The sequence below is a fragment of the Kogia breviceps genome, chromosome 5, assembly GCF_026419965.1.
Source record: "Kogia breviceps isolate mKogBre1 chromosome 5, mKogBre1 haplotype 1, whole genome shotgun sequence".
NCBI classification, from domain to species: domain Eukaryota; kingdom Metazoa; phylum Chordata; class Mammalia; order Artiodactyla; family Physeteridae; genus Kogia; species Kogia breviceps.
The window spans coordinates 74,363,326-74,385,521 of record NC_081314.1 but is presented as its reverse complement, the minus strand read 5'-3'; the positions used below and the strand labels follow the sequence as shown (position 1 = coordinate 74,385,521).

The 22,196-nt window shown below is 41.3% G+C and overlaps 1 protein-coding gene across 5 annotated transcripts in view; it reads left to right on the top strand.

Moving 5' to 3' along the window:
• Positions 1-22,196, top strand: part of FGF12 (fibroblast growth factor 12) — a 574,219-nt gene that overhangs the window by 289,907 nt on the left and 262,116 nt on the right. Inside the window, exon 1 of one of the 5 annotated variants that reach the window (XM_059064561.2) lies at positions 18,158-20,309. The exons of 3 other annotated variants lie outside the window; for them this stretch is intronic. In XM_059064561.2, coding sequence (XP_058920544.1) covers positions 20,111-20,309 — 199 coding nt within the window. In that variant the 5' untranslated portion in view covers positions 18,158-20,110. Of the gene's footprint in view, positions 1-18,157; positions 20,310-22,196 lie in introns of those variants that run through there. One more of the 5 variants, XM_067034240.1, reaches the window with a different exon arrangement.

The following is a 22,196-nucleotide window of genomic DNA, read 5'->3' as shown; positions in this document are numbered from 1 at the left end:
CAGGGTTCCTCTCCTGGAGGACTTTGTGACCTGACAGAACCCAGCTGTTTGACATATCTGTGCTTTTCTTCTCCTCTCCTCTCCATTTAGGAGACCTTTCCAGCCCCTTTTCTGGGAGGTCACATCCTGCTTATTGTAGAGTGGGTGGTTCTCACGTCACTTCCTGAGGAAACCTTGCAAGGTCTCTTCCAACTGAGGACAGTAGTGTTCTCTCCTGAACATCTCAGCACAGAGTCCACCCGTCATTAGCAGGTTTTTTATTCTCACAGTTATCACATCAAGTATCAGGTTCATGCACAAGATAGTAAAGTATTTTGAGGGATTAAACAATGATTTATTTTCTTTATGTTCCCTGTGTGCTAAGCAGTTTGGCATGTAGTAAGTGCCCAGTGACTGAGGAAAGGATAAAGTGTATGGCTAGATAAAAATGGAGATACAGATAAGTGTAGAAGGAAAGGAAAATAAATGCTTTAGTAGAAAACTGGGCAATAGCTCACATTTCATCCCTTCACCTGTCTCCTTACCTTAGCAATTAAAAACTTTTTATACACACACACACACACACACACACACACACACACACACACACACACTGGAGGTGAGTTGTTGCAGAGAACAAACACGGCCACACTCCTCCCCTGGCATGTGATTCACATTACATATGTTCAAGACATAGTCAAATCCATTTCTTCAATAAATTTTCCCTAAGCTGTGATTGTTTTTAAAGATGACTTGCAGGCTAATGACTACTCCAGCAATGAGCTGCAAGTTTTGTGTTTAATCTTTGAAGCCAAAAAGCACAAGGGGCAATCTAATTAAAGAAATTACTTATGTGACTATCATCTAATACATATATTAAAGATAGTGCCTGCCATGAAATTACCTGGCAGAGAAGATCCTGAGGCAAGGTTAGTGTCCCGTCTTTCAGCTCACATGTATTCTTGGCCGGCTGAGCCAGATGTTTTGCAAGCAGAATGACCTGGTGAAGAAAATTCTCATTAGCATCACAAAGAATCCTGTATTTTGGTGATACTTGCATGGTTACAAAGAGAATTATGTCTTTTATCCTATGCAATAAACCAGTGAGAGAAATTCTTATGGTTCTAAAGAATCCTGTTTTACTGGAAAATAGATGTTGGATGAAGAGGATGAGGAGAAGTGGGCAGTGAGGCAAGATAGAAGAAATGCCTGCCATATATGCTAACTGGGAGGCATTTGGGGGGACAGTATTAATATTATTTTTTTTAACATTTATTTTATTGAAGTATAGTTGATTTACAATGTTGTGTTAGTTTTCTATGTACAGCAAAGTGATTCAATTATACATATATATATTCTTTTCCATTATGGTTTATTACAGTATATTGAATACAGGTCCCTGTGCTATACAGTAGGACCTTGTTGTTTATCCATTCTATGTATAATAGTTTGCATCTGCTAATCCCAAACTCCCAAACCATCCCTCCCCTATCCCCCTCTCTCTGAAAGCATTAGTATTCTTTAATGAAGATTTTATAATTAATTTGATCTTACCAGAAACAGGTAAGTTTAAAAGTTCAAGGGTGAGGAAAAAATCCAAAGAAATAAATAAAGAATTTCAAATTTAGAAAATCAGAGCTAATGCCATCATTTACCAGGAATGTTACCTTAACCCACTCCCTCAGCAGTCTGAGCTTCTGTTTATGCATATGTAAATCAGGCATATAACAATATGAATAATAGTTATTAACTAGTGGCTGTGAGGACTGAATGGGAATAATGCTATTCACAGTAGTTTTTATTTTTTTAAAAGCAAACCCTAAGTTATGATCTTTAATTGAAAATTTAAATGTTATACCAGAGAGACCACTGATCTTAGAAGGAGGAAGTCTGAGCTGTATGTTGGCTTCAGTCACCAATGACTATGTAATTTAAGGTATGTCTTTCCCAGTCTTCAATTTCAGAATCTTTAAAATGAGGGCAGTGGCTTGGTTGATTCTTAAGGTTCTTTCCATTCCAGTTCTTGTGTTTGGTGGTTCTATATCTAAATTTTTGTAATAAAAGTCTGCCACTTTTATTTTTCCAAATAAAATATCCTAAGGAACAAATAGGTTAAGGTGTTTGCCCAGGCTCTCTAAATAAGCTAACAGCAGTTATGCATTAAAATGCAAAACCCCAGAACTTAGTGACTTAATGCTGCGTTAAGTTGCTCTTTTAGAGACATACTTATTACAGTGGCTCCCTAAGATTAAATACTCTGAAAAGAAAATTAAAGGTTGGCATTTTAGGGATACTGCCAGTACACTTCTCTTGAAATCTTACACGCGTTTTACTGGCTTTAGGAGAATTAGTTAGCAAAGCCATGCACACTTTAGTTACACAGAGTATGCAACAGGGGGCTCTCTAACAAAGAGGAAAATTAGTGAGACACACATTTAGGCCTGATTCTGCTTCAGAAGCAAAATTAATCTTGCTTGCAATTTTCAAGGAAGTAGAAGTGAGATGCTGTGCTATTACAGGGCTCAGTTAGGATTATAAACCACGGGGATGTCAGTATTGAAGATAACTTTTTGATGATTGCAGGACAACAATGTGATATTGGATGGTTAGTGTTCTGTCAGACAGAGGCAGCCATACCCCAAATCCTGGTAAGGCATTCTGTGCAAGCTCAGAGCTGCTAGCATCCTCTCCTCGGTGAATGTCTGGGTTGAACAATAGGAAAGATAGAGAAGAAGATTAGTTCAAGGGATCAGAGGAAACTGTCAGACCTGGAAAGGGGCATTAGAACCAAAGTGATAGAGTGGAGAGGACATCCCTTTGGAAGTCAACAAACTTAAGTCCTAGTTTCATTACTTTTTAGTTCTTATCTTGACTGATTGAATTTAATCCTCTGTCAACGTTTTGTTCTGCAATAGTATAATAATAATCTCTATCATGCTTGTCCTACAGGATTTTTGTGAGGATTAAATGCTTGAGAACACTTAAATCATAAGTCATATCATAAGATATGACTTTTTCTCAAGCGGTTCATGCAGTCTCCCAGTTCATACATATTTTCAGCTACTGAGAAGGAAATAAGATGGGCCTGCTACCAGCCACTCTTAGATGAGAGCATCCTTCATATCACATTTTCCAACTCTGTGCAGCTACATGTAGGACAAAAGGAAGAGCTCCAACAACTATCACCAGCACACCACCATTCCTTCTTCCTCCATTGCCACCAACACCACATTGCGGGGAGGTGACTGATCTATTAGTAAGAGGCAGGATCCAGACTTCCTGTGTTCAAATCCTGGTCATTCCCTTTACTAACTTAGAATCTTAGCCAAGTTACTTAACTTTTTTGTTCCTCTCTTTCCTTGTTGATAATAATGATACCTACTTCATAGGGTTGTTGTGAGAATTAAGTCAGTTAATATATATAAAGTGCTTCCACCAATTCCTGGTAAATAATTAGCTATCAAAAATATTTGTTTTGATTATTATTGCCTTTTTCCAGAGTTACAGAGAAGTGCTGTGGTAAAAGATAACCAGTAAAGTTTAGTTCCAGGGACTGAAGGCATCTAGCTATGAGCCAGCGGGTGAAGGATAACTGATCACTCCTTTTACTCTAGTTAACTACCCTGAAGTTAAAAGGAAGATAAAAGGAAATATCCTAGTTTGTGTCACATATGTGGTATGATGTGGGTTAGCATATAGAGTCACAGGATTGTAGAGAGGGAGGAAATCTTGGCATTCGTCTGGTTAATCTCATTTTAAGTATGAGAAAATGGAGACCTAGAGAGGAGGAATAATTTGTCCAAGGTTCCATATTGAGCAAATAGCATGAAAATGAGATTTCAGCTCAGGCTAGGAGTAGGCCTGTTGGAAGAGACTGCTTCTGTTGACTCTCCTCACTATAGAATTATCTCTTTCCTTCATCTGCATTTTTACAAAACTGCTTCTTAACAGTCATCCGAGATATTGCACACTGGAAAAAAAAACGCAGCAACAACAACCATCTCTGAAGTCCACCTATGATGGGAACAGCTTTATTTTACTTTGTGCCATCTTTGCAATTAATAGACCACTTCATCGTTTCTTATTCCTCCTCCACCACCACTCACTCAGAGATAGAGGAACCCATTTTGAACCAAAATTGAGAGAATTTAGCAGCTTCAGAGAGTATTATTGGGATCAGTCATTTATTCTCATGACAGTCTTTGCTACAGCTGCTAATGTCCTTTCTTTTTCGAGTAAGTGATCACATAGAACATATTTGGATACTTTATATTCTATACTTTTTTTCTTGTTATATAGAATACCTAACTAAATGTCACTCCTGGTTTCAGGACCCTTCCAGAAGTAACCTTTCATTAGAGAACTTAAAACATACAGATCATCAGTTATTCTTTTAAAACTTTCTAATTTTATAGACGAGTAAACGGATGCCCCAAGCTTAAATGACCTTTCTGTGGTGACACAACTTTCTTCTCAAAAACGCCTCCTAGTGGGACACATGCTTACTCTCCAGTATTGAAAATAATACTTTGTATATAGTAAATTAAAAATTATCAAGCAGGAAGCGGGATGGTTGCCTTACCAAATTCCTAACTTCATGAATGTGACAACTGGGAATCCACCATCCAATATCTTGCCGTCTTCCTCGTCATGCTTTGAGATATTTAGTTCCAAATCATTTTGTAAGAATTTTTCTCAGTTTATAAGTTTTCTCAAACTGGTTTTGAGTTTTCCAGAATTGTGATTCTCCTTTTTCATTCTAAAAAGTGAAGGCAAAGATACTATATGTACAAAGATTTAAATATTTCCTTCTTTCTACCATAAATTGAGTCTCCAGATTTCTCTATGATTACTCATGGTAGAAGTCATTGATCTTGTAGCAGACGACTGCATCTTCAGGACAAATAAGTATTTACACACTCTCTGTGGTGGGCCTAACAGTTTACCTACAGAAGCCCTTCTGTGCAGGGAACTCATAGAGTTGCTAACACTATTCTTTGCCCTCCTAATCCTTTTTCTTTGTTAAGATAATTAACTTTTGGTTACTTCTAAGTCTCCTATCTCAATGTGGGATCTTTCCTACAGAGGAATCCAGAAGGGTCAATGACCATCCTCTGCAGAATTCACTGTGGTTTTGATTCACACCATAGGGGCTTCTTACACTGGCCTTTCCTGGCGTGCTTTCCTCACTTACATTTTCATAGGTTCATATGTTTTCTTTCCCTTAGTCTAGAATGCCACAACTCAGGGGAACAATATCATTTAACCTTTCAACTGTTAAGAAGTGACACCTTTGATCAGCTACGCAGCTGATCAGCTACGTGGCCTTTGCGACAGATGTTCATGCCATATAAAAGAAGTCTTAGCCCTGTGCTTTCTTCACAGTTATCCTGATCTGCTTCCTTTGACTATCTCCTTGAATCTTGAATCCATTTTACTGTCACTCTTTCCCAGTAGCAGTCAGTTTCACCATTCATTAATCATTACCTTTTCACTTTCTTAAAAAAAAAAGTTTTGACAAGTATTGCTTTGGATGCAGCCTACAGTGATTTTGATTCATTGTTTACCCCAGCAATGCTGACTGTAACCATTTTATAGAATACCCATTTCAGCTCTTGGAACCCTCCTCCTGTGGTTTTGTCCCTGATCTTGACTTGAAAGTCTCTGGTGATGGGAAACTTACTTTCCCATTTTGGGAAGCAGTCTATTCGATGGTTGGTCTGCACATCCTTGTATATAACTGCTTAATAGAATCCAAGTTTGCCTCTGGACACACAAGATGCCTTTCTTTTTTTAATAAGAATGTTTCAGATGCTTGAAGATAGACATCAGCTTTCCTCAATTTCTCTTTCCCTGGCTCTAGTTATTAAACTGGTACATCAAATGAGGTCATGATCACCAGAGAACGAGCAATGTGGATGCCTGTGACTTAGATTCTGAGTGGCCTTAACTCATGGGTTATCTTAACTTTTCTTAACACTTACATTCTGAGTGGCCTTAACTCATGGGTTATCTTAACTTTTCTAACACTTTAAGAGTATAGATAGTCCCCTTATAAATTCATATTGTGGTTTCATCATCTAAAAAGTCATGAAGAAATCTTTGGATTTTGTGTCAGCTAAACTAAATTTGAATTCTTGACCAGACCCATACTTCAGACAATTAATTTACCTTTCTGATCTTTAGTTTTTTTCATTGTACATGTGGATAACAATACTGGCCTTATGTGGTTACCCTGAGGATTAAGTAAAAGAACCTGTATTGAGCCAGTACTGTGCTTGGTGCATTGCAGGTGCCTAATAAGTCTTATTTTCCCTTCTCTTTTCTACCCTATCTTTCCTTTGCCTCAAATACTATATTTTTAATTGAAGTATAGTTGATATACAATATTTTATTAGTTTTAGCTGTACAGCATAGTGATTCAGTATTTTTACAGTTTATACTCCATTAAAAGTTAACAAGATAATGGCTATAATTCCCTGTGCTATCCAGGATATCCTTGGTGCTTATCTATTGTATACCTAAGTAGTTTGTATCTATTAATCCCATATCCCTAACGTTCCCCTCACTATTTCCCTCTCCCCACTGATAACCACTAGTTTGTTTTCTATATTTGTGAGTTTGTTTCTGTTTTGCTGTATACATTCGTTGTTGTTACACTTTAGATATGTGATATCACACAGTATTTGTTTTTCTCTGATTTATTTCACTCAGCATAATATTCTCTAGGTCCATGCATGTTGCTCAAAATGGCAGAATTTCATTTTTTTTATGGCTGAGTAATATTCTATTCCATATATATATATATATATATATATATATATATCACATCTTTTTAATCCAGTCATCTATTGATGGACACAAGATATGGTTGCTTCCGTATCTTGCCTATTATAAGTAGCTATGAGCTTTGGGGTACATGTATCTTTTTGAATTAGTGTTTTCATTTTTTGTGGATATATACCCAAGAGTGAAATTGCTGGGTGGTATGGTAGTTCTATTTCTAGTTTTTTTTTTTTTTTTTTTTTTTTTTTTTTTTTTTTTGCGGTATGCGGGCCTCTCACTGTTGTGGCCTCTCCCGTTGTGGAGCACAGGCTCTGGACGCACAGGCCTAGCGGCCATGGCTCACGGGCTTAGTTGCTCCACGGCATGTGGGATCTTCCCGGACCAGGGCACGAACCCGTGTCTCCTGCATCGGCAGGCGGATTCTCAACCACTGCGCCACCAGGGAAGCCCTATTTCTAGTTTTTTAAGGAACCTCAATACTGTTTTCCATAGTGGTTGTGCTAATTTACATTCGCACCAACAGTGTACATCCTCACCAACATTTATTTGTAGACTTTTTGATGATAGCCATTCTGAAAGGTGTGAGGTGATAGCTCTTTGTTTGAATTACATTTCTCTAATAATTAGTAATGTTGAATATCCTTTTATGTTTCTGTTATTCATCTATATGTCTTCACTGGAAAAATGTCTACTCAGGTCTACTGCCCATAATTTTGGTTGGGTTTTTTTTTTCTTTTTTTGATACTGAGTTGTATGAGCAATTTATATATTTTTAATATTAACTCCTTGTCAGTTATATCATTTCCAAATATGTCCTCCCATTCTATTGGTTATCTTTTCATTTTGTTGATAATTTCCTTTGCTGTGCAAAAGCTTTTAAGTTTAATTAGGTCCCATTTGTTTATTTTTGCTTTTATTTCTTTTGCCTTAGGAGACAGATCCAAAAATACATATAAATATTGCTAAAATGTATGTCAAGGTGTTCTGCCTATGTTCTCTTCTAGGAATTTTATGGTTTCTGGTCCTACATTTAGGTCTTTAATCCACTTTGAGTTTATTTTTGTAAGTGGTATAAGAAAATGTCCTAATCTCATTGTTTTACTGTAGCTGTCCAGTTTTTCCAGCATCACTTATTGAAGAGACTGCTTTTTCTCCATTGTATATTCTTGCCCCATTTGTTGTAGATTAATAGACCATAGGTATGTAGGTTTATTTCTGGGCTGTTTGTTCCATTGATCTCTGTGTGTTTTTTTGTTTGTTTGTTTTGTTTTGTTTTGCTTTTTGTTTTTTTTGTGGTTCGCAGGCCTCTCACTGTTGTGGCCTCTCCCGTTGCGGAGCACAGGCTCCGGACGTGCAGGCTCAGCGGCCATGGCTCACGGGCCCAGCCGCTCCGCGGCATGTGGGATCTTCCCGGACCAGGGCATGAACCCATGTCCCCTGCATCGGCAGGTGGATTCTCAACGACTGCGCCACCAGGGAAGCCCTATGTGTTTGTTTTTATGCCAGTGCCATACTGTTTTAATTACTGTAGCTTTGTAGTATAGTCTGAAGTCTGAGCGAGTGACACCTCCAGCTTTGTTCTTTTTTCTCAAGATTGCTTTTGCAATTTGGGATCTTTTGTGGTTCCGTATGAATTTTAGGATTATTCTAGTTCTGTGAAAAATGTCATGGGTATTTTGATAGGGATTGCATTAAATCTGTAGATTGATTTGGGTAGTATGGTTGTTTTAGCAATATTAATTCTTCCAATCCAAGAGCATGGGATATCTTTGCATTTCTTTGTATCATCTTCAATTTCCTTCATCAGTATTTTATAGCCTCCTTGGTTAAGTTTATTCCTTGGTATTTTATTCTTTTTAAAATAATTAAATACCTGTTTAATGTGATTTTAAACAGGATTACTTTTTTACTTTTTCTTTCTGATAGTTCATTATTAATGTATAGAGAAGCAACAGATTTCTGTGTATTAATCTTATATCCTGAGACTTTGCTGAATTCATTTATTAGTTCTAATAGTTCTAATAGGGTGAAAACTTTAAGGTTTTCTATGTAGAGTGTCATGTTATCTGCAAATAGTGACAGTTTTACTTCTTCCTTTTCAATTTGTATATCTTTTATTTCTTTTTCTCATCTGATTGCTGTGGGCAGGACTTAATAATATGTTAAATAGAAATGGTGAGAGTGGGCATCCTTGTCTTTTCCTGGATTTATCAGGAAGGCTTTCAGCTTTTTATTTTTGAGTATGATGTTAGCTATGGCTTTTTCTTAATGGCCTCTTTTATGTTAAGATATGTTCCCTCTAAACCCACTTTGGTGAGAGTTTTTATCAAATACTTTTAACCTATACTTCTAATGTAGAGGTTTCAGTTTATCTTTTTGAGTGATTTGAACTAAAAGGCCTGAACTAAAACCCCATGATTCCTTGACTGACATAAAAATTGGGGTTAATATAATACTTTACTGAAGGCCAGTTTGTAACAAAGGAGATTACAAGACAGAGATAATTTGCAACTAACATCTAGATAACTTGATATGGTTCATTCTCTGGAGTCCACAGCTCTAGACTAGTGTCTTAGGAGTCTCTATGAGGTTGTTTTCCTATATAGTTTCTGGACCGATTCTGTTTGGTAGAGTATTTCTTCCCTTGATGGTCAGGAAAACTTTAAGTGTGGATGGATTACTCAAAATCCAGGTACAAAAAAGAAGAGCATACCTTACTCCATGAGTTAAATGCACCTTCCCAAGCCCATATATATTTTTTTATCTGATGCCTGAAACTATGACTTTCTACTCACTTTAGGGAATAACTCTTCCCCTTCTGAGAATGTTGTGGGTTTACACTAGGGTTTTATCAGCATAGCATCATCAGAAAAAGGTAGCCCAACATCTGTGCTTGATGCACAAAGGGAATAAGGGAAAACACATTCCCAAATTAAGACCATGTGTTTTCCTCTATATCAGACATTTGTTTGTTTCTTTCTTTTTTTTCATAGCCATTACTTAACTGATGCTATCAGAGACTAAAGGTGATACCACTATTAATAAAAATATGCCTAAGGTTTTGCTTAAGGTAAAACTTGAGACTGTTCTTACTCATCCTGAGCATGTATTACTTTCAAGTCAAAATTAAATCAACACACATTTACAGAGCATCTACTATAGTCAAAGTGATGTACTAGATCTAAACAGGAACAAGAAATGTAAGTCATGATTCTCACTCCCAAATTCTATTTCTACTCTTATATATAGATCATATTTAGAATCTATTTTATAATAAAATCCACTTATTTTTAATATAAAGTCAACATTCTTTCCCTGGCTTTTGTCCTCAGAAAATAATAAATGCTGCTGGTTACTTATCTTTTAAAAGCCAGCTATGGCTATTTCCTTGTCTTTTCCCTTTTTAGGGATGAGAGGAAGAACTGTCTAAATGAAGAGAAAGGAATGGCCCTCTTCTCCATTGCTGTATTCTCAGCTTACTCAACCAACTAGAGACAATTTTCTAGCTTATGTTTCTTTTCTATGGTTTCTAGTGATTACAATATGTATACATTGTCTAGAATGGGATTATGACCTCATGAAATCCCTTCTAGCTAATACTGCATGTTTAAAAACTAATATCTTGTCGAAAATATTACAAAAATATTATTTCTCCTTCTTGCTCCAAATGCTGTTTAAATAAATATGCTTATGCAGTCATCTTATTCCTTTCTGGATATCTGAGCACTGAAATACTTATTTACAACTATCTTGGCTTTGGTTGGGTAAACACACAACCATCTACACCAGTATCCTCTTGATTTCATGTTGCATATGCTGTATTAGTGGGCAAAATTAAGCACAGGGGAGTATAACTTTATGTGAAAATGATTGTTAAGTGAATAACTTAGAACTTTACTGAGTGCTTTCATTTACTACTCTGGAATTTTTGAACATTTTCTTGTCTCCACAGCATTCCAAAAGGAAGCTTGCCAAATATTTTTATTTTTTCTTTTGAGCTATTTTATTTAGCCTAACAATGTGAATTTAGAGGTTTGTAGATGAATGATGCTACTTTTCATCCATCCATCTACTCATCTACCCATCCACTCATTCATTCATTTATTCATTCATTCGTGCATACTGTTCCTTGTTTCAAAAAACGGTGTTATCTTTTCAATATATTATTTTAAGTAATCTGGGTCATTTTACAGGCAAATAAACTTAAGCTTAGACAAAGTAACTTTATGCAAAGAAAGATAATCTATTTTAAATCACATATTCTTTCTACTTTATATTTTATTTTAGAGATTTCTAAAAAGTTAGGACTAGAAAGGACCTTACTGGTCACCTTGTCCAAACTCCCATTTGATCCCCTGACAGTTTTCTCTAACCAGATTGTATATTTCAGTTATTTCCAATAAAATCTTATTAAATATCAAATAGGATCAGTGAGGTCTTTTGCTACTTGTTATTTTCGCAGAGCCCAGTGCTATGTGCACACAGAGGACAAAATGTGAATTTATGACAATTTTAATAATATAATTTGAGTGTCAGTCATGTGCTGGGTGTTGTAAGAGACTGCTATTTCAACAAGAGCCATCCCCTGAAAATTTGGAATCTAAAATTAGAAACGGAGCGACTAGGTCCACGGAGAAAGCAGCTCAGTACAGATGGCTGACAGCATGAATGTTAGGATTATCAAACGATTTTAAGGTCATTTTGATCATATTCTGAGACTTTTAAAATTGACCACTCTGGCTTCCCTGGTGGCGCAGTGGTTGAGAGTCCGCCTGCTGATGCAGGGGACACGGGTTCATGCCCCGGTTCGGGAAGATCCCACATGCCGCGGAGTGGCTAGGCCCGTGAGCCATGGCCGCTGAGCCCGCGCGTCTGGAGCCTGTGCTCCGCAGGGGGAGAGGCCACAACAGTGAGAGGCCCGCATACCGCAAAAGAAAAAAAAAAAAAAATTGACTACTCATTTTATCTGATGTCTGTGCTCTCTTTTTTCATTATTATATTCCTTTTCTTCTCTGAATGTGAGTGTGCGTGTGTATGTGTGTGTGTGTGAGAGAGAGAAAGAGGGAGAGGGAGAGAGAGAGAAATTGAGAGAAGAGAGGGAAAGATCAGAACTGAAACTCTACACCTAAATATAGGGGTGGAGGTTGGTCAGGGCAGAAATCTAGGAACCATGTACCCTCTCAGGCTATCCAATTTTATTAGATGGATTGAATTTAGGCAGATTTTTGAGAGTACTGATGAAGCAAAATGATCAAGTTGGAAATGTGGAGGCTACCCTTGAATTAGCTGAGTTTGTTTCTTGATATAAGAATAAATGTTTCATTTTAAACTTAAAAAGACAGATGGATGGATGAATTCATTAATTAATTCATTTAAGTATTTATTGAACATCTGCTGTATACTAAGTGATATTTTAGGCACTGGAGATAGGAAAGTAAATAAAATAGACAATCTTCCTCTCCTTATGGGTTTTACATTCTTATGAGGATCTTCTAGCTACATTACTCATCTAGAAGGAAGGGGTATCACTGAATTGGTGACACTGGAAATTAGAAAAGGGCTAAAATGATGGAGAATCACTTGGGGCAGTTTTCTAATATCTTCAATCCAGCTCGGAAGGAAAATAACCAAGTGCAAAATGTGTTTTAAGCCAAACCAATGTACATTTTTTTAGGAATAGGAATGGAAAAAGTGTAACTTTATCCTCTTACAGATTTCTCTAATTTCTGTTTTGATTTAGTTTCCCTGTAGTTTTCTCATGAAGTTCAACTTAAATTACTGAACTAAGGAGGAGAGTATTTGGAGGCCACAATCTCAGAACCAAAGAATACCATCTTATGCCAAGGGTGAGAAAACCACCATCTTAGTTCCCTGGCCCAGAGAGATGTAAAAGCTACAGAGGGAGGAGATTTGGGACACTTGAGTCCCCTGGTTCTTTCCAACATTGAATGATCTCTTCAAGGTCATTTATAAGATGTGAAACCCTCCTAGGGGAGCACGAGAGGTCAGTGAATGAAAGGACACATAACACTCCCATTTTTTCTTTATGTGACCTTAATTGGGACATGAGAGGCATTGAAGTTAGAAGACCTGGATTAAACTCATGTATCTTCACTCATCTCTTGTGTGACCCTGGGAGATTACATCACTTACTGGAGTCTCAATTTATCTGTAAAATTGAGTTACTATTATCTCCTTAATTTTCCTCACAAGGTTGTTAAGAAACTCAGTGAGATAATACATGTGAAAATGATTTCTAAACAGTAAAAGACTATATCAATGCAAATGATAATTACATTCTTATTTTAAATTGTATTACATGAATATAATTATTCATGATATCATGTTTTTATTGGCATATAGTGTAACATAGAGGATAAAAGAGGAGCTCTGGAAATAAATTAGTTACACTTGAACTCTACCAATTCTTAACTGGGTGACTGACTAAGCAACGTAACCTCTCTGTGCCCCAGTTTCTTCGTTTATAAAATGAGGATAATGACAGACCATACCTCATAGGGTTGCTATAAGGATTCAATGTGTCAATAATTACAGTGCAGTTAGAACCCTGCAGGGAGCTTAGCCCTGGCTCACATTATTTATAGCTTATGTTTCTTATTAAAACAGACATTCTCCAAAACATTGATAATTTCTTTACTTGGGCAATAAGGATACTACCCTTAATCTGTGTCATAAAGAATAATTAAATATACTGTCTTTCTTATTTTGAGAGATGACCAAAACCAGACAAACATATAGCATGTAGTAATTCAATTTTGAACTATTGAATAAAGCACCATAAAGGAATTCACAAATTATTAGAAAGTAACTGTTTATGTTGCTGTTGTCAACCTATTTTTTTTTTAAAATAAATTTTATTTATTTATTTATGGCTGTGTTGGGTCTTCGTTTCTGTGCAAGGGCTTTTTCTCTAGTTGTGGCAAGCGGGGGCCACTCTTCATCGCTGTGCGCGGGCCTCTCACTATCGCGGCCTCTCTTGTTGCAGAGCACGGGCTCCAGACGCGCAGGCTCAGTAATTGTGGCTCACGGGCCCAGTTGCTCTGTGGCATGTGGGATCTTCCCAGACCAGGGCTCGAACCCATGTCCCCTCCATTGGCAGGCGGATTCTCAACCACTGCGCCACCAGGGAAGCCCCCTGTCAACCTATTTTAACTGACAATCTGAAAGAGAAAAGGAAATGGAAGTAAAGCCATTGTATGGGATAATATTCATGGAGAAAAGGTCTTCTGCCCATCAAGCTTGCGGTGTCAGAGGCTGGTGAGCTCATATTCACCAAGGTTTGAGTCAGGGGCCTGATCTCAGAGCAGGATGATATATGAGAAGAGACTGATTGCCCTCCACATCTGGTTGTTGGCTTCCCTTGCCCACAGTCACCCTCTCACTCCACCTCCATCCTCCCCTCTGTGCAGGGTGCTCACCTGGTTCCTCATTTTAAGGATTGAGCCTGTTTTGCACGTTTCCTGATAGAAAGCAGAGATCTAGGTTCCTCAAATATGGAGACACTTTTTCTTTTTGGCTCCTTTGTGTTCCCAACAGACAAGGACATTGACAATATTCCGCTAATGAAAATTTTGTTTGCCATTACAATGTCAAGGTTAATCATTCATTTCAAGTAGATTCCAGCCTTTGTTAAATACATTATGTCCAGGAGTGAATGATGGTGTGTATGAATCACAAGCTATGTTTTCCTGTTTTGGGAAGTCTGGATTTTATAGGAGGGACTTGATTTAAATGGATATTTTAATGACAGCATGCTTATTCTAATACTTTACATTATGGTCACATCTTCTTTGAGCCTTGCAGTAGCCCAGTTAGATAGGTACTGCTCGTGTCGTTATCATTGATGTATTTTACAGATGTGGTTTGGAGATTGAATAAATTGTCCGGTAGCATACAGCAAGTGGGTGATTAAGACAAGTGCCAAATAAGATCATGATGGGATGAACTGTAAGTTTGTTGAGGGCAGGGAGAATGTAGAGGTGTAAAGAGTTCCCCTTGGTAACTGAAACAGGGCCTTGGATGCAATCTGTGCCCAATTCAGGGTTTCAAGTGAATGACTGCAGTGGTCCTAATAGTTTGGTTTAGGAGTTGAAAGACTTGGCCTATAAATAAGGATGACTTAAAAAATATATGACTTAAAATATAGAGATAATTAAGACTGTCCATGTTTTATTTGTTTGAAGGGAGGTCAGAAATATAAATATAATTATCCTTTCAATGTGTATCTGGCAACTTTCTCCAAGTAATTCAACTGCTTCCACCTATGCTGTCTTCAGAATTGTAAATGGAAATTCTCAAGTTGTTCAAAAAAAGAGCAAAACAGTCAAGGTATTGTTATCCCTGAGATATTGCCCTTCAAAATGACCTGATTATTTTAATTAAATCATCAGTAGGTTGATGTAATCTCATTCCTGAACCCCAAATGCAAAGATATTGGAAATGTCCTAGTAACTATGAAGGAAAACGAGAATTAGTGGCCCAGGTAGGAAACTAATGAATTTCTTTTTTTTTTCTTCTTTTTTCAATGTGGACCATTTTTTAAAGTCTTTATTGAATTTTTACAATATTGCCTCTGTTTTATGTTTTGGTTTTTTTGACTGTGAGACATGTGAGATCTTAGCTCCCTGACCAGGGATCAAACCTGCACCCCCTGCATTGGAAGGCGAAGTCTTAACCACTAGACCGCCAGGGAAGTCCCTGAATTTCTGAATATAAAAAAATTAACTAGGGTATTGCTTCTGATCTCAACAGCCATGTAAATAGGACCTAACTTCTCTGATTTCCCTGTATATCTTCTCACTGGAGAAATGAAGTAAATGATGCTGATGATGAGTTAAAGGGCTCAACGGCTAACAATAGCCACAGGAGTGCAAGGGAAGAAGTAAAGTTCTTGTTGTCTAATTGAATCGAAAACACCACATTCTCTTAGTAGCAATCTAAAAACATGGAATGTCACTTTCAGAAAGCTAGCATTTATTGTTTTCATTTTGTTCCTTAAATGCCTAATGATACTGTCATGTCAAGACAAAGAAAATTTCAAACAGCAACTGTTATCTGCTTTTTCATCTCTTCCTCCATCACCCTCTTCTATCCTGTGCTGCTGCTTCACTGGTTACCTTTCTGCATCAAAACATCTTTCATGTCTCATAAACCTACAGGAAAAAAAAAATTAACACACTCAAAGATTAGAGAACACACATTCTTTTTCCGGGCCCTTTTTTTTGGGGGTGGGGGCACAGACTGTAGTTCTAGTAACATGTGTTAAATTTTTGAGAGTCTGAGTTTATTTCTCCCTTCTAGGATTATGTGTTATCTAAAATGTATCTATGTCTATATATCTCTCAAACACCTGAAGAACTTGTCAAAAACCCAAAATTCCTGGGCTCTACTCAATAGAGATTTCTGTTTCACGTTCTGAGGAACCATCAGGAATCTACATTTAAAAAAAGCATCTCAGAAGAATATCATGCATTTTCTTTAAAAAATAAACACTGTCATCATCTCTTTTACTCATTCGGCATTTTCCACTTTTCAGAATGCTTGCGCATACATATTCAGTTCTGTGAGGTAGATGGGAATGATTATTCCCATCTTGAGGATAAGAAAAAGACTCAGAGTTTAGCAGTAATTTTCTCAAGGCCTCACCATACACCCCTCTCTCACCCATTTCTCTGGATTCCTCACCTTAGCTGACCTTTTTCTTTTTGGGTGTTGAACTGCAAGAGGCAAGGAGCCACCAAAGCCAGCCAGTACTATTTGTACCTGCCTTCCTCAAGAATAAGACAAGCCTTGTGGTAGCCAAGGAAGGAAAACATGTAATTTTATCTGTGAAATGTGAACATTTCCCAGATATTCCCATAACATTTCCCATATCATTGACAGTGATAGCAATTGATTTTCAGTAATGTCCCTTACCACATCCAGATGCGCTTTTGAAAATGTATTTGTCTGGCTTCACTTTCGGAGAAGAGGTCTGTGTGTGGTCGCCTGCATATGTGTGTGTGTGTGTGTGTGTGTGTGTGTGTGTGTGTGTGTGTCTTTTCCCCCTGTTATGCTGTTATGTACTGTTAGAATCCCAAATTCACTGCCCTTATTCAGGCACAGTGAACAGCTGCAAAGGATGTGGTGCTCCCCATTGACAACTGGGATTTCCCCCTCTCAGGGCGCCTTGCCTATTTAATCCTCTTCCCAGCTGTCTGCCTCAAAAACCTTTCTGCCTGTGTTACGTCCCGCTGCAGCATGAAAGGTCCAGGCCACCAGACATGGTGGGGCTGTTTAACACAGTGCTTGCTCGAAACAGCCTCACAGGCCTCAATTCTTCTCCTTCTACCAGGCCCACAGGTTTTTGCCCACATCTAGAGAATTCCTGGGCCCTCTCCACAGCCCACATCCATTCTCAGTAGCTGCCAGGGCTTTCACGTTCCTTGCCCACTCTTAGGGTATTTCCAACATACGTGTTTCTGCTTGGAAATCATCCATTAAATCTTTTGGTACTACCCTTGATGCTTAGTGGAATGTCTGTTAAGGGGAGGGACTAGGGATATTTGAAGACTGATTGAAGAGAGATACTAAGTATGACTGATAGCCACTTCCAGGCCTTAGCATGAGTACTCCTTTATGTTTCCAATTTTTTTTATGCTGCATTTTAACTTGGGTGACATTATCTTCTCCGCTGAGTTTTCTGTTGCATCCAGCTGTCACCACAAGCACTCCTGGAGACCCGATTGCCCTCCACAGCTGGTTGTTGGCTGCCCTTGCCCAGTCACCCTCTCACTCTACCTCCATCCTCCCCTCTGTGCAGGGTGCTCACCTGGTTCCTTATTTTAAGGACTGAGCCTGTTTTGCACGTTTCCTAATAGAAACCAGAAATCTGGGTTCCTCAAATATGGAGACACTTTTTCTTGTTCCAAAATGTGCTGAAGGTGGACCCGACAGGCCATTGTTACTTTCTCCAGTGTCCGCTGCCTTCCTTTCTAAAAAGAGAATTCTTTGTGCTTCAGCTTATTGGAGAGACGGCAGACTGCTTTGTGGGCGCCTCACCCCTAGCCCCTCTCTGTGTACCCGGGATCCTTTAACGGGCCGGTAGTGTTTTCTCTTGGGGGAGGGATGGGACAGAGCCGACCGGAGCTGCAGTTCCTTCGTTCTGCCTCTGAGAATTTCTCATGCAAACCTCAATCACGTAGGATTGCGTAGCGAGGAGAAAGGGGGAAAGACAGAAAACGGAGAAGGGGGAGAGGGGTGACGGGAGGGAGGGGGAAGAGTCTGGGAACAGAGGGCGCGAGGGAGGGGAGGAGGACCCGAGCTCTCTGCGCTTCCTTGCGCTCCGGGAGCCTGGCCCCTAGGCTGGCCCCACCTGGGCGCTCCCAAGCTCTCAGCGGGTGGGCGAGCAGTGCCAAAGGTACACCGGCGGCCGCCCGCTCTTGGTCCCACCCTCCGTCTAGGTGGCGGTCCAGGCGTCCCTGCCTGGAGTTTCCTGTGGAGCTGGCGCTCCAACCCAGCGAGCCGGCTAGGCGGCGGCGGTGGCGTCCAGGAGCCGGTGCGGCTCGGCGCGCCTGGAGCCTCAGCCCCCGAATAGGACTCAGCCCTGAGCGCCCCCTCCGGGGCCTGGGGAAGAGGCGGCGGGGGGCACCCCGCTAGCCCTCAGCTCCGAGCTGCCACCCGCGCAGCAAGTTGGCCGAGTTGGCGGCAGCCCGCACCTGCTTCCTGGCCCCGGCCCCAGAGTCTGCGTCGGGCCCCAAGGGCCCCAGTGGTACACTCGGCCGCCTCCCGTCCCCCAGACCCGGCGGCCTAGGGGGCCCTTCTTGCGCCCCGGGCGCCAGACCATGGTGGGCAGCTCTGAAGCGGAGCCGCAGCCGCCTCGAGCCGACGTCGCCCGCAGCCAGCCCCCGCCCCACCCGAGCCGCCGTGCGGGTGTTCGCAGCTCGCGGGTCCTTTCCTTCCTCGGCCGGGATGGGCCGCGCGGGACTGAGTGATCGGCCTCGCGTCCGGCGGGTAATCCCCATCTGATGTGATGCCTGTGAGCCGCCGACTGCCGGGCCGCGCGAGCCTGGGGGCCCCGGGCAGCGCGGCGATGACCTGATCCCGAGCTCGCTAGGGCGCCCCCTCCTTCCCTCGCTCCCTCTGAGCCTGTGCGGAGAGCTTCTCGGTGCGGCGGCCCCGGGCGGACCATGGCTGGGAGCTCCAGTTAAAGGCGTGTGGGCGCCGAGCTGGAGAGAAGACCTTCGGCATCGCTGCCTTTTGAGGGGGCTTATTTAAACTACTGAGTCATTCCAGATTTAGGATTCCCTAAATAATCACCAACTGTGCCCGTCTTGTGCCAGAAAGAAAGAGGAAAGAGAAAGAGCACCTGCTCTCGGGACCCCGCGTATCCGCGGCGCTCGCCTCTCGCGGGTTTCTCCCGGAGGGGTGCCTGGCCCTCGAGGATCTCCCTCCCTCCCTTCCTTCCTCTTTCCCCGTCCCTCCTTCCCTCCCCCCTCCCTCGCCTCCCGCGCCTCCCGCTCTCCTTGCAGCGCTGCTGGCGGGGAGTCGCGCTCGCCGCAGCTGGAAACAGCTGCCCCCGCCTGGCGCCCCTACCCCGACTCCGGCTAACCGCTCCCACTTCGCGCCTCTCGGAATTCCAGAACTCGGGCGGTGGGCCCCGGGAGAACCGCAGCCGGTGCGATGCATTCCGTAGACCTCACCCAGCCGGGACGGACCTCCTAATCTCCAGAACTGCGGGCCGCAGGGAGTTAAATTGCTGCCTTCCTCTCCTCTCTTGCGGTTGGTGGCTTGTTTTCTAAGGGAACGTTTTATTCACTTTTTAGTATTTTCTACCGGGGGCACGCTACCCGCCTCGGTCCAGACTGCTTTGTAAACGGGTTTTATATGTATGTATGTGTAGATATACTTTGGACACCTTACAACGCTTGCGCCTCTCCAACAGGGGCACGGCTTGTTGTTTTGGACATCCTTCTTCCCTTTCCACTTGGTACTCCGAACGCAGTGTGACCAAACTCCCCACTGCCCCTTGGACACGGATCGCCTTGGGGTGCAAGTTTGGGGTGCAAGAGTCTAGTTAACAGGAAGGCCTGGGACCGCCCCGCCCCCACCGCCAGCGGTTGGGGAAGTTTACATCTGGATTTTCACACATTTTGTCGCCACTGCCCAGATTCTGACTAACGTTGTGGGCGCCGGGTTTTCGGTACTGCGGCCTTCTCAAATATTAGCACTGCCTCCACGCGCCTGCCCTGTCCCTCCAGGCCGCCGAGGTCCTGCCCTCACCCCGGCGGAGCGTGATCCCGAGGGCGCAGTGGAACCCGGGGCCTGGGGCCCGCGCTGAGCAGCTATGGCTGCAGCGATAGCCAGCTCCTTGATCCGGCAGAAGCGACAGGCGAGGGAGTCCAACAGCGACCGGGTGTCGGCCTCCAAGCGCCGTTCCAGCCCCAGCAAAGACGGGCGCTCCCTGTGCGAGAGGCACGTCCTCGGGGTATTCAGCAAAGTGCGCTTCTGCAGCGGCCGCAAGAGGCCAGTGAGGCGGAGACCAGGTCAGTAGAGGTACAGACGGTGGGCTCTCTAGAGGCTGACACCCCCCTCCCCTTCTGAAAAGCACCTGGGGGCATCCATGGAAGAGAACCAGGATCCCCCTCTTCCATTCTGGCCCCCGTTCTGCAAAAATGTTCAGACATCTTTCAGTCGCTCTCTGTTAGTTAATAGCGTCTTGTCCCATATTCAGGAAAACACTTTATACCTTGATGAAACCACGGTTTGACTAGGATGAGAGTTACATATATAGATGCTCCTGGTCCCATAGAGCTTGTAGAGTCCTTGAGGGCAGTGACCACCTCATTCTCCCTCACTCTCTCTTTCTCATCCATCGCTTCATCCGTCCATCCATCTAGCCAGCCAGCCAGTGTTTAAGCTGCCTACTGAGGACCTAAATATAAATAAACCTTCCTCCCTATATCTCTCATAACACTTAGCACAATTCTTAACACATAATAGACACTTAGAAGACACCAGATGAACTTAAATTTACTGTCTTTTTCTAAATCTTTCCTCTAGCAACACATCATGTCCAGTCTTTCTCACATTCTGATCAATTTCTCACCTCCCCATTTTTACCCATGCCCTTTTACTTCTTTTTACACAGACCTCCTTTTCCTATTCTCTTCCTCCCATTACTCTCATTGTTTCCAGTGGCTCTGCTCATTAACGTTTCTGTCCTATTCCTCCCATCCTTTGCACACTCACACTTACTCTTGGGACATTACGGGAACAGCGTTGTATCAGCAGTTTGGTCTCAGGGAGTGCAAAGAAAACTTTAGACTTATCAGAGATCTTCTAGGCCTGACTTTTCTGAGGCTGATTCTCTTCTTTGGCCCTAAATTCAAACGGTTGGTCTTTGATTTGTCTCTGTTTACAAAGGGAAATTGGATACCTCAAAATTCCAGAGTGATTATTCCCATTTTAAGCCAGGCTACCTTGAGAGAATGAAAGCAGAATTTCCAAGGTCTGTGTTTCCATCAGACTTTATTGATCCTCTGGGTGTGGCCCACAGGGTCATTTGCAATCTGCAGATGATCTACCCTTGCTTACTGTGGACAACTGAAAAGGAATACTGTCTCGAGAGAAAGCTTGCTCTGTGATCAGTTGACTAGTTTAGGTTAGCATCTTTGCAACTCTGACTGTGATGTTCTCCTGGGTTCCAGGAATAAAGCATATGGGCTAGGGTCATTGGGTGAAGAAAACACTTGGAAAGACTGGACAAGTGGGGCTCAGAATTACTTTAGAAATTTGGGATTAAGCCTTATGAAAAGGCTGTCTCATCTCATTTTTCCATTGAGTTTTCATGACGTTATTCACTCCCTAGTGGGCTCATTTTCTTATTCCGTGATGTTGATGAAATAGTAAATTTCAGGAGTAAACAAAAATAATTATGACCTGAAGGCAGGAGCTAGTAAAGCCTATTATTTTATATTCAATTAATATGGCCTGTTCATTTTATAAAGGGAAGGTGTATGCAAAATACTAGAGTTATCTCTGCACAGTAAATAATTCATATTAGGGGGAAGTCAAATCCCTTGTATTGTTGTGCAAGTATCATTTGGGGGCCATTTTCTCTCAGGGCTTATGTGGTCTGCAAGGGACTTCAAGGCTCTGAATTCCATGTGACTCTTATATCTCAGTCTCTGAAGTATGTTCTTGAACTCTAGTTAAGATAATGTTTGTGAATAGATCCTACTCAGCCTCCTCAGTTACAAACAAGGTCATCAAGATGATAGGTAGATTGTTTTTGTGAATGGATAAGATAAACTTGACTGATCTTTGTTGAAGTTGATTTGGAGATGAGTGATTTGCATGGCTTAATTTTGCATAAGGAAATTGCTTCCTGTGACCTTTTCCTTAGCATCTCATTAGAAAATAGAGAATTT